This window comes from Pseudopodoces humilis, chromosome 7 (genome assembly GCF_049639895.1).
Source record: "Pseudopodoces humilis isolate 2021_Gansu_Grassland_sample_001 chromosome 7, ASM4963989v1, whole genome shotgun sequence".
Taxonomy (NCBI): domain Eukaryota; kingdom Metazoa; phylum Chordata; class Aves; order Passeriformes; family Paridae; genus Pseudopodoces; species Pseudopodoces humilis.
This window is the reverse complement of record NC_142206.1, coordinates 57,330,621-57,348,953: the sequence shown is the minus strand read 5'-3', so window position 1 is coordinate 57,348,953 and position 18,333 is coordinate 57,330,621. Positions and strand designations below refer to the sequence as shown.

Here is an 18,333-nt window from a genome sequence, read left to right as displayed (position 1 = left end):
GCCCAGACTCTTAAAATGTGGTATTAATGGTTTGTGTTATAAAAAACAAAACACAGCTCCAGTCTGCCATGGAGATCCTGGATACCTAATGACCTACTGGACCTGCCTTTGGGAATTTTTCAAGAACTAGACATTCTGAGGCCTCTTACCATTTGTCAAGGCCAAATCAAAGCCTGATCCCATAAGACCAGGACAAGCTGGGACTGACTGGCAGAGCAGTACCCAACTGGAAGGCAGACAGGGTTTATGGTAGGTGCCAGGTTTAGTCTGAGCCAGCAGTGCAGCTCCATGGAATGTGAGCTAAATTATGGACTGGGCTGCTTCAGGAACTTGGAAAAGTCATTATCTGTTCTGCCTGGCACTGGTGAGACTGCACCTGTCCCAGGGGTGTCCAGTTATGGCCTTCCCCATCCCAGTTCAAGAGGAAATCATGGAAAGTCATAAGAAAGTTCAGATCTCTTGGAAGTGCCTGAGATGCTGCTGCAGCTTGAGGACAGAGCACTTGTAGGGTCTGAGAATTTGGCTGGATCCAGAGCCATTTGAATTCTGTTTCTTTAACAGTATCCCGCCCAAACCATGGCTTAAGCAGCCTGGGGGTGACTTTAACAGCCTGGGACATGTCTGTGCTGCACGGTGTGATGTTGTGTGGTGCCAGGAATGCAGCATTATTCCAGGGATGCCCCATCCCTGAAGTGCCCAAGGCCAGGCTGGATGAAGCTCTGAGCAACTTGATCTAGTGATAGGTGTCCCGTAGAGGAGAGGAGGGTTGTAACTAGATGATCTTTAACATCCCTTCCAACCCAAACCATTCTGTGGGTCTATGATTAGCTGAGCAGGCACAAGTACCTGAAACAGCAATGTATTACCTGAGTTCCTCTATACTGCTGCTATTTCTGCTTGCCTATTTTAGAGCTGGCTGAGGTTCTTCTGAGCTTACACTAGCCACTGATGGTTTTCAGAAAGGTTTTCTGTTCTCTTGTGCTGCCTCTGCTCAGTGTGAGCCTGCTTTAGTCTCAGCTGCAGCTTAAATGATTCCTACCAGAAAGGGCAGCTTTGTTTGCCCAGGGTAGGCTGGGGCTGCCCGAGCTCCAGGCAGCCTCCGAGCTCCATCAGGGCTGAATCCTGTAGCCACTAGGTGGTAGGAGCTGCAAGGACTGTCTCTGCCTACTGTGGGTCACAGTTTCCAGAGTGTAAAGATGAAATATCAGCAGCTCGGCAGGCTGGCAGAGGCTGGATGTATCCATCTGTGTGCCCAGCACTGGGCTGGGCAGTTTTGGACTTGCACCTCTGGATTCCTTTCCTGTGAAAGGCAAGGAAGGAGTCCAGATGCTCCATTGCAGGGGGGCAGTTAAAATTCTGCTTCAGGTACATCTGTGGGTCAAGAGCAAGGAGGTCTTCCTTGCTCACCATCTCTCTGTTTTTTCAAATTTTAATTTTTTTTTCAATTGAAGTCTTTGCCTTGGGAGCTTTCCACCTTGCATAAGCCATTTACCTCTGCTTTTTCTAGGGTCTTAGAATAATTCTTTAGTGTCAGAGAGGATTATGCTTCCGCTCCAGTAATCTGTGAGTTGCTGACAGGTGCTGGGACCTGTGGATAATCGTGGATCCTGCAGTAGGGGTCACAAATACCAAGAAGTGTTTGTTTCTGTTTACCTGACACTGGTGTCATCTAACACCTCAACAATACTGTCCTACAAGGGGTGAAAGGGGCTATATGTATGAATAGCTAACTCAGTAATATAATCCTGGGGAATGTGAATCCTGGAATGTTTTAATTAAAATCAGTTTGCAGTAAGTAGGTCTTGTCTTCTTTGGGGTTTAGGAGCCATCCTTCCTGCACAGGTGCTTTGCTTTTAAATCCTTTTGTCTCCACTCATATGCATGAGAATGAAAAGGGCTGGGGGAGATTGGCTTCCCATGCAAATAGTGTCAAACAGCTTCTGGGTTTTCTGTTCATTGCCCTTATCCCTTTTCTCATGACCAAAGGGTCCTTCCAGGGGACTGTCCCCAGGCGATGCTGTTCCCAGCACTGTCCCCGTCAGCCAGCCTGATCGTTATATGGATTTGCTTTCCCTCTGGCTCTGCTGACAGTTGCTGAGGCTCAGAGCCTGCCCCTGTTGTTCCAAAAATAGTGAGACGCGAGAACTTGGCAGAGGGATGTGATTTTCTATAACAAGCGTCCTTCAAGAGAATAATGAGCAGGGGTGGTGTTTAAGCCAGGCAGGACTGGCCTGGGACTCCAGGACAGTATAATCATGGAACTGGTCCCATTTTACGAGGGCAGCCTGCTGTTTGGCACACAGCTTTTTGTCCCCATTACTGGCTGCGGGCTGATGCCATGCTCTCAGCATGGAAAGGAAAGGATTCTCTGCATCTCCACCAGCTCTTGGGGCACTTAGGCAGTTCTGTCAGGATCATCAGCATGGTCATCTTGTCATGGGTAACCCAGATGTTTCAAGAGATGAGCCTGTATTTCACCTCCTGGAAGTGTTAGAGCTGACCTAGAGCCTTCAACAGGGGCATCATTTTCAAGTGAGGGCCCACAAGCCAAAGGGGTGGGACTGAGGGGTGGCAGCTCACCCATCCCTTGTCCCCATGTGCCACAAGGGAGGTCTGAATGCCCTTGTATATCCAGGGGAGTCCTCAGTCATGGCTCCTCAGGGTATCTCCAGCATCAGCCTGGTTGTCCCCCAGCTGCTCCAGTGTCACCAAAGGGGTAGAGCACAGGGCAGAGCCTGGTGTGGTAGAGGTGAGGGAGGCTGGAGAGGCAGTGACAGCCTTCCTGCAGCTCTGGGAGATGAACAAGTACCCTGACACAGACTTTGGAGTGTGCTGGTGGGCGCTCAGCGAGGCTGCTTTGATGTTCTCTTTGAAAGGCACTGGGAGGGAGCCCTTTGGGAGCAGAGGATGGCTTTGATCATCTCCCTGGCCCTGAACCCCCAGCATTTCCTCTGTGGCATGTTGTGGAGGCACAACTCCCTGTGTGCATTCACATGACAGCCAAATGCACATCTTGGATGCTTTTCTGCAGGCATTGAGACTTTTTGTCTTACTCTTGAGAGTTGACACCTGTGTTAGCCCTAAGCCACTCTGCTGGAAGGCTCTGCAAGTCAGGCTTAAAGGAGCTTGAGTTGTTCTTTACCTGGGGTGGCAAGTTGGTTTTTGGGGAGTCCTTGGACAGGGGGGTACAGGGGAATTTCCTCTCTTCGCCTTCACTCTCCAGTGCAGATCCTGCAGGTGTGTGCACCGTGGAGCCATCACGATGGCTTTGTGACCACAGCAGGGACAGCCAGTTTCTGCTTTCCTCTGGCTCCTGTCTAGCACAGAATAAGGGCAGGCTGGTTGAAAGTGCATCTTCCTGTGGTTTGACTGTGTTCACATCCACCAAAACCCCCTGATGTGTTTGCTGGCACACTGGTTCCATTTGTCAGTAAACCTGACATGCAAGGCCTCTGCGGCCTGCTCCGAAAGTCTCCGCTTTTTCTGACATCCGCACTGACATCTTGCAGTGGTCACTTCATTGCAGGAACATTTGAGGCCAGGGGTTTTTTTGCAGGCAGGAGGTGAAACAAGATCAGACTGACATTTCTGACTCTAATCTGTGAACTTTGCTGGACGTCCACGCTTGGGCTGCGGACTGAGGCGATGCGAGCTGAGGTGAAAACATGAGCTGCAGGGTCGGAAGGGTCAGCTGCCATCGTCGTGTCGTAGCTCCCCAGTGTAACTTTCTGACCCCACATGGTTGAGGGACTTGGGATATTTGCATTTTCATGAAGCTGATATAAATGCTTGTCTCCATCTGCAGTGGCTTAGGGGACAGACTGTAGCTTGGACAAATCAAGCTCAGTGCAAGGGTAGCTAAGTGTGTTGCCTATGGTTAGCCACAGGATGCGAAACTAATATTTTTTGTCCTTCAAATCAAGGAAGTTGCAGCATAAAAAGAGATCAAAATGGAAGCAGCATTCAAGCAGCCCTGAGCAAGCAGGTGCCAGTCAGTATTGAGGAGGAAGGGGATGAAAAAAACAAAGGCTAAGCTCAGAGAAAAGGTAGCTGAGGTGTGAGCCAGTGGTGCTTTAGGTTTCAGTCTCTTCGAATCCATATGGCTTTCCAGGTGATGTTTAACACGAGAAGGTGATTCACAAATCCTCACAGCAAGCTGATTCCAAAAGGCTTTTGGGTGTTTGGGCACTCTTAATTTTTGTGCAGACCTTTGGCTGAGCTTGTAGAGGTCTCTAGCCTTCCCTAGCCCTGCCTGAGCCAGCAGATATTGAAGAGCTCAGTATTTTGTAAACAGGAAGAGCTGTTGTAGGTTGATCACTCTAAACTGAAAAGACCAATTTCAGTAGCCTTCTTGAACTGAGGGCTGTAAAAAAAGCATGGTATTTACAGGGCTATTCTCTTCTGAGACACCAAGGTGCCAGCAGCCAGCTGAGGGGTGCAGATGACATATAAATCTTTGATTAACAGGTAATGTCTGTAGTGTCATACACTCTAGTTCCTTATTTCTCAGTTTATTCCCCTCTAAGTTCAGTCAGTCCTTTGAATTTTTTTAATCTTTCAGGTGGGAAGGAGTATTTATGTAGTTTTCTTTACCATTTTAAAAGGTCTGGGAGGGAAGATTTTGTGCTGCTTTTTCTTTTCTTTCTTTGTATCCTTTTAATACCACATTTTAATGATGCTCAAAATGTCTTTTTTTTTTTTTTAATTGGGATTAAAAAACCAGACATTTTTTGTACATAATTGGTTGGCTTATCTGAGTTTTGGGTTTTTTTCTAATTTGGGTCTGATCTTCTTTCAAATAGAACAGGTGCAGGTGAACAAGATAATCATCCTTTTGCACATATGCTGTGTAAAAGTTTCTAGTGAAAAAATGAGCTAATAGTGTAGCACTGCTGTGAATTAGGCTGTCTTGCAGGGGGCGGATGAGGAGGAAGGGTGTGTGTCTGGTTCACTTGAATACCCCAGAAGATGCATTGTTCCAGACAAATTATTGAATTTGCCTGTTACAAAAACTCTCCAGCGTCTCAGCTTGAAATTTCAGCTAAGTGGTTAAGAAAATATGGGCAGGAATTCGGAGGATGCAGTTAGATTTGGGCTGGTTTGTTTCGGGTTTTTTTTCCCTGGGGCAAGTGGGGAACCCACAACTCCCCTCAGCTCATCCTGGTTTGTGGTTGTCGTCGTTGAGCTCCTCTGGAATGAGTTTGATGATGCTGCACTGTGCACCTGGGTGCCAGGGCCACTTTCACCCCAAGGGACCCTGCAGAGTTTATTCATGCAAGTGCAAGAGCCAATTCATGATTCTCTGGGTGATGTGTATATGCCTCCCTGCACTGGACTCCTTAGAGAGCAGAGGTGGTAGGTAACCAGTGATAACTGCCTCATTTACTTGATTGTGACTGTGGTTGGTGACTCTTCGTTAATCGTGGGGAAATGACCTGAGATTCTCAGAAATGTGTTCACCAGCTGCCCAGCCTGGAGGAGACACCACATGCACCTTATGCCCATTCTGAGTTGGCTTAATTTTCACTGCACCTCCTTCTAGATTAAAAAACCACCCAAAACCAGCAGAAGAAAGAAACTCTCCCTTTCTTAGCCTTTCAGCTGCATCACACAGTCAGCCCTCATCTGGGTAACCCGAGGGCTGTGTGTGCCTGGGTTCCCCGAGGCAGAAGTGGTTCCTGGGGCTGGCAGGCACTTCTGCAGCCACTGAAGCAGGGAGGAAGAACAGCTCAGCAGAGCAGCACTGCTCAGTGAGCAGTAAAACCTGCTGTAAAACCCAAAATCTGTCTGCGAGTCCTGGGCCACGTGCATGGGGTTCCATCTGAGCCAGCATGGGGCAGGGGTATCCCTTGGTGTAGCTGCTGTGATTTGAGATCAAAGGACCAAATCTTCACCTGATTTTAGTCACTGCCTTGCTCTTTTGCAGTCAGGTGAGATTGGCTTTGTCTGGAAATTTGGGGTTGAGCTCATTAGGTCTGCTCCTCTGCTCACACGTGTTTGTGCAAGGGTTGTTGTGGTGACTGCTTGGTGGTGAGGCTGTTCACAGGACACCTCTGATGCTCCCTGGGTTTGAAACCATGTGTTACCCCCCTGGGATAGCCTGTTCTCCTTAACCCTTGGAGCTGGGAGCAGCAGGTGGATTGTGGGGGTGCAGGGCTGCCCTGGTCCAAGGGATGGGTATAGAGGGGGAGGCATTTCCAACAGGAGTTCATAAAATCTTTGAATTCTGTGAATGGCTGGCTATGGAATCATGGAATCACAGAATAAGCTGAGTTGGAAGGGACCCATCAGCACCACTGAGTCCAGCTGCTGGCCCTGCACAGCACCATCCCCAAGTGTCACACCCTGTCCCTGAGAGCATTGTCCAAACCCTCCTTGGGCTGTGCCAGGTTTGGTGCTGTGACCACTGCCCTGGGGAGCCTGTTCCAGTGCCCAGCCACCCTCTGGGGGAAGAACCTTGTCCTAATATCCAACCTAAACCTTCCCTGACACAACTTCAAGCCATTCCCTCGGGTCCTGTCACTGGGCACCAGAGAGATCAGTGCCTGCCCCTTTGCTTCCCTCATGAGAATGTTGAAGAACCCCAGTTAAGGATGGGGGAAGCATTTCCAACAGGAATTCACAGGGTCTGTGAGTGCTGTGAAGGGATGGCTATGGAGGGGAGGCATTTCCAACAGGAATTCATAGGTTCTGTGGAGGCCTGGGTATGGAGGATGGGCATTTCCTCACAGAGCAGCACCTAAGAGTGGGGTATGACTGTGTTAGTCCTACAAAAATAAATATTCAGTTACAAACCTGTTTCTTACTCTTCCTCTGGGTCCTGTGCTTTGCAGTGCCTTGACCCAGATACAGATGGCCACTTGAGCTGCTGGGAGTTGGACATGTGGCTTTCTGGAGCCCAGTGCTGAGAAATCACAGTTTATTTGCTCGCTCTCAGCGAGACCTAGGGCAGATTTGCTTTGTGTGGGGGTTGTGGACCACAGAGAGAGCATTGGGAACACTGAGAGAGCCTGCCAGCTCTTGTAATTATCTTGTAATAATTTGCTTGCAAGCTCCCTAAGCCCTGCTACTCTTTTTGGAAACAATAAAGTTTCTCTGGGAAGCAGCGACACAGCTGTCTCTGTTTGGGGATGATTTGGAAAGCCTCCCTTCTGCTCTGCAAAGCATAAACTACCAAAACAGGGAAAAATGACTGTTTTCTTGGGGAAGCCCTTTGGCTTCAGTGAACTCAGATTGAGCCCAAAGCTAATTTCCTGCGGAGTTGTGTGCATGAATTATTTCCAAAAAGATAAAATGCAGACTAAGTGGAATTCCTGAGCCAGGCTGATTTTTTTGTGTGGGAAAATTAGACCCTTGTGATGGGTGGTAAGGTCCCAGAAGGTCTTTGGTCTTGTGTGGGTTGTACGTGGATATCAGCTATGACTTTTAAGCAGAAGAGGGTAGAAGCTGGCCATCACACTGTCTTTTTTGGGCACAGGGAGAAAAAGGATCATCTTTAAATAAAATCTGGATTTTTTTCTTCCCCTGTGATGACAGAGAGGAAAGGTATGAGGATCCAAAACAGCTTGTAGAGCTGGTGAGGACAAAGGACTAAAGTGATGCTTGAGGTGAATTTTAGTGTTTGCAAGAGGCAATAACCAGTGTATGAATTGTCCTTTTCGGTGGCTCTTGCATTTTAGTGACTTTCTTCAAGCCCCACAAAATCCCCTAAGAAAATGAACAAATATAATGGGTATATGTAGCTGCTGTCAACCACTGCTGTGCTGTGCTGTCAGCCCCTGCCCTGCTGTAAGGTGAACAAATAGGGATGGAAAGCTGAAATTAAAATAAATATTTTTTTTAAAAGAAAAAAAAAAAAAGAAAATAAAAAGACAGCTCTCTTGTGTGAAAATTGACAGGATTAATCTTTACATGTAGGCCAGCCTTGAAATAAACCCGCCTGATCCCATGGATTTTGTTTCCTCCAAGTGTGTTTTTCAGTTTACAGTAACAATTGCTCTGAGTTTATTCATCTCGATCCCAGTCCAGGAGTGGTGCAATGTGATTTCCTCCTGTGGCTGCCACTTGCTGTGAAGCCTTTCGTGTCACTGTTTCCTGTTGGCTCAAATGCTCCTTTCTTACTACGTCAAACAGAGATACCAGACCAGGCAGACTTCTGGGCAAAGCACAATTGAAAAATAGACATGTGAGAAGTTCAGCATTGGGCCCTGTCAAAAAACAATCCAGCTTTCAACTCCTCCTAATTCCCACTGGTAATCCCCAAGAAAGGAGGAGACACAGACCTCACTCTTAAGTCAGGTCAAATTTGCAAGTGTCTGAACTATCAGCTGCTTTAAGATTTACTTTTTCTAGCCCCTTCTTAAGTTATTTATTCAGGCTTACTCTTCTGGCTGTAAATTGCCTTCTTTTTTTCTTTTTTCCCTCTTTTTTTCTGTTTGTCTTTCCCTCCCTCTTCTCCCTTCTTCCCCCTGCCCATCCCTCCCTCTTTTCCCTTCTTCTCTCCTCTTCTCCCCCTTCCCTCCAGCTCCCTCCTTCTTTCCCCCTCTTTTCTTTTCCTTCCCCCCTCTTTCCTTCCTGTCCTTTCTTTTTTTTATTTTTAATAGGATGCCACTGTTTATTTTATTTCTTAATGATTCCTGTGAGAATTGGTTGGTCTTTACAGTTTAACAAGCTGATGGTCTTCCTTAAGAGTAAAACTGGAAGGCCTTGCCTGGCTTTTAGATGCTTTTCCCCAAAGGATCGTCATTAGTGCAGGTTTTACAAATGCTTGTTGCCAGGAATGTAGCAGACCAGTGCATAAATGCTGCATTATAAACCAGTTGTAATACCTATCCTGCTCTTTTCTTCAGCAGCCCTATGGCATTTCTAAGTGTTAGGAAACCAGGCAGACAATAAGATGGACCTCCTTTAAATAAATTGAAAAAAAAGAAAATAAAATAATAAGAATGGAGTAACCCAAAGTTCTGTGTCTATGCTTGACCAGTGAAATGAGCCCATGGGTGTGACCATATAACACGTGCGGTTATACTTGCTCAGGTTTGCAGTTATTCTGAAGCAAAAGCAGTTTCTAGCAAAAAGCTGCTATAATTCCATGGCAGCAATGATGTGAATATTAAAATCAGCTGTTTTGGTGCTTAGCTGAGCATTTGAGAAATAAATAGTGTCTTTCTGTAAGCATCACAGTAAAGATGAGTACAACCAGAAGTCTGAGGTGGGCTGTGGAGTTTTGCCTGTCTGGAGAAGCTGGACATACATGTTTCAATATAGGAAGTGTTGACTTTGTTTCCCTGAAGGTCACCTTTAAGGAAAGAGTAGAAAATCCATGTGTGTTCACCTAAGTGCCTGCGTGTTTATACAGGCATATGTATCACTTACATAAATGCACACACTATCCCTCACCAGGCTGCTGGTAAATTAAATTGCTTCCTGTTGGGGATCTGGCAAGAGGGATTTTGTTTTAAGTGTGGGCTTGAGGAGATGCCTGGACAAGCTGGGCTAGATAAGCCTGTGTCATGTGGTGAGATCAGCAAGGAAGGAGGTGGGAAAGAATAACAAGGAGATGTAAAAGCCAGCCTGACTGGCGAGGCAGAGGTGATACCTGTGCTGTAGCTGGAGGAACAGGCAGGCACAGCACAGCCTGACTGAGTTTAACCATCTGCACTGAAGATGTGGCATTAGAGGGCTGATGTGGGCTGAAGAGCTAGGCTGGTGATGGGTTTGCAGTTTGTGCTGCTCTTGCTCAGACTGCTGCCTAGACAAGCCAGCTCGGGTGTCTTTCAGTGCCCCCTCATAAAGACAGAGTGAAGTGATGTGTTTGTTGTGTATATGGACTGGAGATGGCATTCAGCACATGGCCTTGGTGCTGCAGTAGTGTTGTGAGAGTGCTGGGAGCAATGGTGAGGCTGCACCTCAAATTCTGCCTTCAGGTTGGGGCCCTCGCTGCAAGAAGGACATTAAGGTCCTGGAGTGTGTCCAGGGAAAGACAGAGGAGCTGGGCAGGGGACTGGAGCACAAGTCTGACAAGGAGCAGCTGAGGGAGCTGGAGGGAGTGAGACTGGGGCTGAGGAGGCTCAGGAGGGACTTTCTCACTCTCTACAACTCCCTGACAGGAGAGTGGAGCAGCCAGGTGAGGGTCAGGCTCTACTCCCAGGGAACGAGGGACAGGACAAGAGGAAATGGTCTGAAGTTGCACCAGGGGAAGTTTAGGTTGGATTTTAGGAACAATTTCTTCACTGAAAGGATGAAGCTGCCTGGAACAGTCTGCCCAGGGCAATGGTGGAATCACCATCACTGGAGGTATTTAAAAGACGTGTAGATGTATGGCACCTGGGGACATGGTTTAGTGGTGGGCTTGGCAGAGTTGGGTTGGTGGTTGATTATCTGTAAAGGTCTTTTCCATCCCAGAAGATTCTATGATTTAATGATCTTTACCTTCTGGAAAGAGGCCAGAAGGAGCTGTTGGGCAGAACCTGGGTTGGCTATGTGAAGCAAGCTGTCCTCATGTGTTACAAACCATTTGCTTTCCTGTTTGTGTCCACTGAGAAATGAGGGAATTTCTGGTTGTTTTTCTTCTGCCATGTGCATCTCAAGATGTTAATACCAGTAGTCATTTCAAGCTGGCTGGCTGCCAGAAAGTGGAGCACGACAATGCTTATCCTCTTAAACTTAGAGAGGGTTTAAAAGTAGCTTGTAGATAATTAACATCAGACCTGGGAAGAAGCTTGTGGGAAAGCAGGGCAAATATTACCATTACCATCAGCCTGGCTGATCTCAGTTGAATTCTATGCCTGTTTTCCAATCTGCTTGTTCCTGATATTCAGGGAAAAACTGAAACAACAAATACCGAAAGTCCTGAAACAATTGCTGAGAGAAATTTTTGAACTGGACTGCAACAATTACAGGGTTTATTTTTGTGCCAAAACCCTCTGTGTCCTTCCTCTCCCAATCAAGTGAACTCATGTGAAACCCCTACTCACTGTTAAGCACACAGCTTAAACAAGTGCCTCCCTATCTGTAGGATTTTGCAAAAGCCAGAACAAAGCCAAAAAAAAAACCTCAGAGATCAACAGCTGTGGTTAATGAACGGAACTTTATCAAACAGGTTGCTTTTCTCCTCAATAGAAACTTTTATTTATACCTCATCCTTATCAGTTCCTCTATTGCCCAGAGGTGTCTGCAGGTTAATCAGAGGAAAGCTGGAACCTGAGGGCCCAAAAAGCAGCTGCCATGTGAGTGTATGGCAGGAAATCCCATCCTGGAAAACAGCCCACATTCTCCAGAAATAATGTTGGGATATCCTCGAGACAGTGTTGTGCTGTTCTGGTGAAGCTGCACTCTGGTTATGTACACTGTTTTATGGGGCAGTTTTCCCCAGAGATCTGAGGTGTTTGTGAGGGAGCGAGTGATTTTTTGGCAGATTTCTGTTGTGCCACTCAGCTCAGAGAGTAGGGGTATCATTCCCTGCTGTTTGAGGCTAAGGATAATTCAGAGAAACCCAATGGGAGCTGATTACTGATGAGCACACACTTACTAACATGCCCAGTCCACATGTGAATAGGAATTTATTCCACAACAGGGGTCAAAACTTTTGGGAGGAGTGCAGGGCAAGGAGGTACTAACAGGTCTTCCTGGTATCTATTTGATTTTTCCTGAAAAAAATCAGCCTTTCCCCCCACGCACTGTCTCACTCTTACTTCATCTGTTTTTGTTCAGGAGATAATAGTTTTACTAAGACTTTTCCAAGCCTGAGCGAGGGTGTGATTAATGCTGTTCATGTTTGTTGTGTTTGCCTGTGTGTAGGATCGCCTGTTCTTCGTGATGGAGTTTGTCAACGGCGGGGACTTGATGTTCCACATCCAGAAGTCGCGGCGCTTCGACGAAGATCGGGCCCGGTTCTACGCCGCAGAAATTATTTCAGCGCTCATGTTTCTCCATGGAAGAGGCATCATTTACCGGTGAGCTCTGCATTCATTGCTTCCCTTTGTCTGAGCCCCACGGCTGAGATGAGAGCTGGAGTTTTCTGCTTGAATAAAGAAGTGTCACTTGCTGCCCACCAGGAACAAGTTGTCAGCTGGGATCACAGTACCTCCGTGTTCCCCCTGCACACTGTCCAAGGTGCACCACTTTCCAGGAGGGTGTGAAATGTCTGGGCAGGCATTAAATGAAACCTTCCCAGATTTTCTGCAAGGTGAATGTAAGGATCTGTTGCTTTGCTTTTGCCACAGTGTGCCATGTTATTTCAAAGCTAAAACGTGCTGGTGACACCAAAGCCTCTGCCTCCCTTACTGTTTTTAAACCCTATCTATTTCACATTCCTATTCAGTGCCACTCATCTCAGCCATTAAAAGTGTTTTCACTCTTGTCATGGTCCTACAGGAGTTTTTCCTTCCTGTCCATGTCTGGCATCCTTGTGTTTGCAGCAGGATTGGAGCATTGTTGCCTCCATTCGTCGGCCTCCACTCGAGGTCTCAAGGTTGTTCTCAGGAAGCTATTTCCCATACATAGCTGTCTTTTGTTATTTGCCATTTTTCTGTACTCAGGGGGGCAGTTTGGTTGTATTTTTTCCTTTCTGTGCTGCTGAAGTACTCCCCTGTCAGCTCAAGCATAAAGGCATAGAGCAGCCAGCATGGATCAGAGCCAGGCTGCCGTGCAGAGCCCTCCCTGGGCCAGCATCACTGTTTGACCAGCATCCTCCCTCGTGCCCCCGAGGCAGGGAAAAGCCTCTTCTGGGATGGAGTAGGACAGCTGGAGCAGGGAGGTGTCAGCACTGAGACAGTCTGGTTTTACAGAAAAGTTTCTTTCTGCCATACCTCACAGAACACCTCTGGCGTCCTTGTGCCCAAAGTGCTGGGGAGGAGCAACAGGCTGTTGTTTTCTTTGGAATGCTGTTACCTGGAATCCAGCAGGAGTTTTTGAGCGTGGTCTGCTGTAGCCCTGCTCAGTCCCACTTGTGGCATGCCAGCACTGCAAAGAATAATGTCAAGTCTCTCTTTCTGCTGCTTGGTTATAGTTGTGCTGCTGGGATCCAGAGATGGTTGCAGGATGGGACCAGTTCCAATCCCAATCCAGCTCTGTTAATGCCATTTCTGTGGCAAAAAGGGCCAAATGTCATCTTATTTGGGACTTCACATAGTTTAACCCAGTCAGTAGGACATCCTTTCATGACAGATAAACTCGGGTCTGAACTCACAAAAACCAGAATAGCTTGGGGTTAAATTAAAGGGCTGGGGGCTGTGCAAGGGGCACTTCTCCTATCTGATGGGGAGATGATAGGATCAGTCAAGTAAAAGCAGCTTCTCTCTCTTCCTAGCTTCAGCTCCTGTAAGAAACAGATGGTCAGATGAGGACAGAGAATATGAAAATATTTTAAAGTATGAACTCACGTGACACAGTGAAATAGAGAAGGAGTGCTCTCCATGTGCATGTATTCTCCATGTGCTGAGAGCCTAAAGATGACTAGTGATATATACCCTATGTATCAAGCTTCTAAAGCACAGTGATTGTCTGTATAGAATAGCAAATCTCCTTACTCTACAGCTGGATTTCAGTCTAATTCTTCCCTTGTGAATAATGCCAGCCGCTGAGGAGAGACCCTGCCAGATAATTACACAAATGACATTATCCTTAAAATAGTGACATCCAGCAGTTATTGTCAATCATTCAGCAGCAAAACTGGGTCTGTGCATAATGTAATGCCTTGTGCTTACAGCTTGTCCTGTCTGCCGCAGCCTGCTGCCTGTCACAGGGCAGGAGTTACTGATCCCTCTGGGTTTTGGCACTCTTTAAGTGCTGCTGTAATTCATGATAGAAACTGGAGGAGTAATTGGAAAGCTGCTCGAACAACTGCACAGGCTTTGATCTTGTTGAGAAACTGGTTAAGCTGTGGAGTCAGGTAGCTTCATCTGCACAGGGCAGATCTGCAGGGGGGTGGGTGACTTGGTTTCTTATAATTACCTGGGAGTCTGGAAGATGTAAGAGGAGAGAGCTGGCTGGGGCTGTACTGAGCTGAGGTTGCTTCTGTCAGGTCACAAATACCAGGATCTGGGAGGGAGTGTGCAGGATAGAAGGGGATACTCAGAATGGAGTCACTGCACCTGTGTAAAAGAGTTTGGATCAGATTTTATGATAAGAATGTGAGTGCTTGCTTAGGGAGCAGGGAGCAGAGACACCAGAAATAGCCTGACCAGAAAGGGTTTTACCACAAGCTCTTCAAGATATCTTCTCTCTGGATTTCCAGGGTCGGTGGAGGAAGAGAGCTGCTGGCCTAGTATACTCTGTGTCATTTGGTTTTCTTCTGGGCTTAATTTAAGAATGCTGTATTTTTCCTTGCCCCCTTCAAGATTGAGCAGTTCAGGAAATAATCTGCATTTACCAGTGCAATGAGTGTTCTCCTGGTTAGTCAAGCTGCATTTGCCACAAGTGCTGCCAAAGGAGTTTTCTTTTCTTTGAAATGCTAGAGAGGTTCATCAAAAATAAAGTTCATCAAGAAGTAGCTGAAGCTTGTCATTGTGGCCTGGCAGGACAGTGCTGGTGGCTGCTAAAATCAGGTGTTCATTGATTCCTTTTTCAGCCGCACAAGCAATTTGAAATAGCTGTACAGCAGTATTTTTGCAGTTGCTACTGTAAGTCCTGAGAATGGGGTTCTGAGGCAGATAATGCATTTTGGCTAGATGTGATTTTTAATTTCAAAACTTACAACTGGATTGGTTCTCTCATAGGATGGTTTTTACGATTCAACTGAAATTTTCAGTGAGTTTGCTCCTCATTTTGAGGAAACTCTTTATTTGTTACTAAGCTGTGGCCAGAATAGGAGTCCCATAAACATACACTGTATGTATATGGGGCTCTTTAAGAGAGAGCTTTCAATTTCAAAAAGCTTTATTTTTTTCTTTTCATTTGCAGCACTACAAAGGAGAGATGGCTTTCTGGCCTTATCAAGGAAAGGTCTCTGTCTCGCCCTGAGCTGAGGTTTAGCTGTCAACTTAGCAGCACCTATTTATAGTTGCTTTCTGAAAAAACAAATCAGCAATTACAGTGGGGCTCCTTAGCCCATCATAGAGGGGACTGTATCCAGACATGAAAATAATCTTTTTATGTGAAATATCACAGAGTATTGGGGACCCCTAACCACAGAGGAGTAGGACAAGAATGTGTTTGGGATCAGCTCATGCTGGATGCTGCCAGGAAAATGTTAGGTAATAATCATGGTTATTGTAAATAAAACCTTTGCTCACAGGGCGATATTTGTGCACTGCTGCTTTCTCTAAGATTATTTCTAAAGGAAATTACTGTGCTGGGCTCTGTTGCAGATAGGTAGGTTGGTTTGTCATTTTTTCTAATGGCTGTATGTGTTATTTTTCTTGAGGCAGCTCTTGCCGACTTTCACTTTCCAGTTCAGCAGTTCCCAGGGTAGGGGAAGCATATTTTGCCTTCTGTGCATGCCAGAAACAAAACAAAGCAGTGTATCTGAGCAGAATTAGGTTGCACAGTGGTTTACTCAGTACAAGGGAGCTGGTCCACTCACAGTCTGCTAAAAAGCAAAGAAATAGCGGACTATAAGGGTTTATTTTAAAAGCAGGACATTTCCTTCTGTGTAGCACTACAGTAAAAATGCCTGATCTGCCCTGCTGCCCTCACATTCAGACCTTGGCATAGGGTGATGTACAGCTTTGGGAGTTGAGGGATCCACATACCAGGGTCACCTACTTGTGTATTGAGGACAAATGCAAGTATTTCATTAAATTTGGTTGTTGTGGGGTTGGATTTTCTTGGAGGAGGGGACTTTGAGGTTTACAGTAAAATACAGTAAAACCTTTCTAAAGGCAACATAAAAAAGTCAGCCCAGCCTTGTGGCATGGCCTTAATTTCTGTGACAAATCTTTCTCCCTCTCTGCAAATATGTATCACTAGCAGGATGCTGAGAGGATCTCTTTTCAGAACACACCTCCACCACCTGCAGAGGTGATACAGCGTGCAGGACACAGTGTCAGCTGTGCACTCTGGACTTCAGTGGTGGCTTTGCCAGCCTGAGGTGTAGAGTTGGACAACAAGGACACCTCCATGCCTCAGCTCACTGCTTGGCACAGCACAGGGGCAGATCCATCCTTAAGGCTAGAGGTGGTGTAACATGGAGGTAATGTAGCTGTAACAAGCCACAGGAGCTAAAAAGCTGGTGAGAAGGACTGGTTATTGGCTGGCTGAAGAAGCTTGTTTTATCCTGAAGGCTCATGCTGGCCAGCTCATTTCACTGCCTTTGTGTCTACATTGATGTCTCTAATGCAGCTGACCCCTCTGGAGGTGTTGTTGGGGGTCTGCTGGTGCCCTACCACACATCTGGATGTGGGATGGTGTGCAAAGAATCCCTGTGCTCTGGTGTATTGGTCCTGGGACTCAATGGTGTTTAATAGGATGCATGGTCTTTTTGGAAGGCAAAAGATAATAATGCAATTATCCGGATGAGAACATCGTCTGGCCTTGGGGCTGAGCTCCAGCTCTTGAGCAAAGTAAGATAAGCACACTAACAGGCAGTGTTTACTCCTCTGTGTGTTACCTGCGAGCATCTCCTTAGTGCGTGGGGCACTTCTTATGACAGGGAAAAACTTTCTCCTCTGGGATCTGAAAGGATTGCTGGATACTGGCCAGGTCTCTGAAATCATCACCTTTCCTTGGTGGAGGAGACCCACCAGGTCTTCAGCTGTGTGTCTCATGACTGTTGGCGTATATAGGGAATGAGCTTTTTTCAACAGGTTAATTCCCTGCCAATTCAAACAATGAGCCTGTGACACTTGAAGGAAGCTTTACATAAGCATTTTACAGAGACCAGTTTTGCTGGAAAGACTCCTGTTAAGTGGAACAACACTAAGGTTTCTTTCAGCAAAATCAATTAAAAATTACATGCTGAAAACAGAAGCCGAATGCCTTTCCTAATTACATACAGCCACTGTTAACAGAGCAACTTCTTTTAGTGTGCTGTTTGCTTTTTCCATGGGTCAAGACAGTGTAGATATGGGATTCCTCATGTTCACTCTTCGCTGTTTTTTGGTTGTTGGTTTTCTGTTTGGTGGGTTTTTTTTGTGACTGGTGATTTTGTTTATTCTCATCTCTGCCCTTTTTCACATCTGGAGCCAGATCTTGTTTGCCCTGAAGCCAGGGGGCTTTCCCCAGGCAGGTAAATGAGCAGTTGAACTGGATCTGTGACTGATAGCAGCAATGCTCTGCAAGGCAAACAGGCTGGCTGGGGGGCTACCTGAGGATTACTGGTGGTTTGCTTAGGTGCTGTGCATAGCTTTGTTTTCTTGGCAAATAAAGATAAGCCTTTGGTTCAATGAGATGTTTTTAAGCTTTTCTGAAAGAAAAAGACCTGATAGCAGCTTTCTAATATCCAAGAGGGGTCTACAAGAAGGCTGGAGAGAGACTTTCTGCAGGGGTATGCAGTGATAAGACAAGGGGGTATTGCCTTAAGCTGAAGAAGGGTAGATTGAGGTTAGATATTAAAAGAAATTCTTTACTGCGAGGGTGTTGAGACCCAGGCACAGGTTGCCTAAAGAACCTGTGGATGCCCCATCCCTGGAAGTGTTCAAGGGCAGGTTTGGACAGCGAAGGTGTCCCTGCCCATGGCACTGGGGGTTGGAATGAGATGGTCTTTAAGGTGCCTTTCAACCCAAACTGTTCCATTGCTCAGTGAAGGTTTTTGCTTGGATGTGCTACAGTCGATGCCTCTGTAGGTAATCCTTGCTGATTTGATGTATTTTATGCCTCTCTTCCCCATGGATTTGGCTGTGTGGGCAGAGTTGTCTGCATCTGAGGAAGGGGTGGGAAACAGCTCAACCAGTGCCAGAATGGTTGTGCATCTCCATCTGTGGGATCTGCTTGATGTCACTTCAAGAACTCTATTTGGGAGGGCTCTGTGGCTCAGTGCTGTGTGGGATTGGGGCCCCAAAGACCAGAGTGGATATAAATGTAAGCAGAGCAAAATGAAGGATGTGCTGTGTTCCGAGAGCAGCAGAAGGGATGAAATATAAGCTGATTTTCTGGTGAATGAGTGAAGCAAATCAGCTAAAAGCTGCCAGCTGACACAGAATAGCCCACCAGCAGTCCCATCCTTACAACAACTGCTTAGTATAGAAGAGGAATTTTCATGCTGGAGTCTCTGGAACTGCCTCATTCAGCTTTAGAAAACATAAAGGGATGTCTCTGAGGGTCAGGAGTGTAGTGATGTCTGTGGCTATCTTATCTGACAGTCAACAGCTCGTGTAGACTGATTTGTGCATCTTCCACAGAGTTTCCCACTCAGATGTAGTTGTTGCATGATTGTGAGACGGGCTCTTTTACAGC

General features: G+C 46.5%; 1 protein-coding gene across 2 annotated transcripts in view; it reads left to right on the top strand.

Annotated features, from left to right (window-relative positions):
* The window catches only part of PRKCH (protein kinase C eta), a 113,081-nt gene that overhangs the window by 56,040 nt on the left and 38,708 nt on the right, over window positions 1-18,333 (top strand). For both annotated transcript variants that reach the window (XM_005520049.3, XM_088057738.1), the window contains exon 10: window positions 11,800-11,954. In XM_005520049.3, coding sequence (XP_005520106.2) covers window positions 11,800-11,954 — 155 coding nt within the window. The remainder of the gene's footprint in view (window positions 1-11,799; window positions 11,955-18,333) is intronic.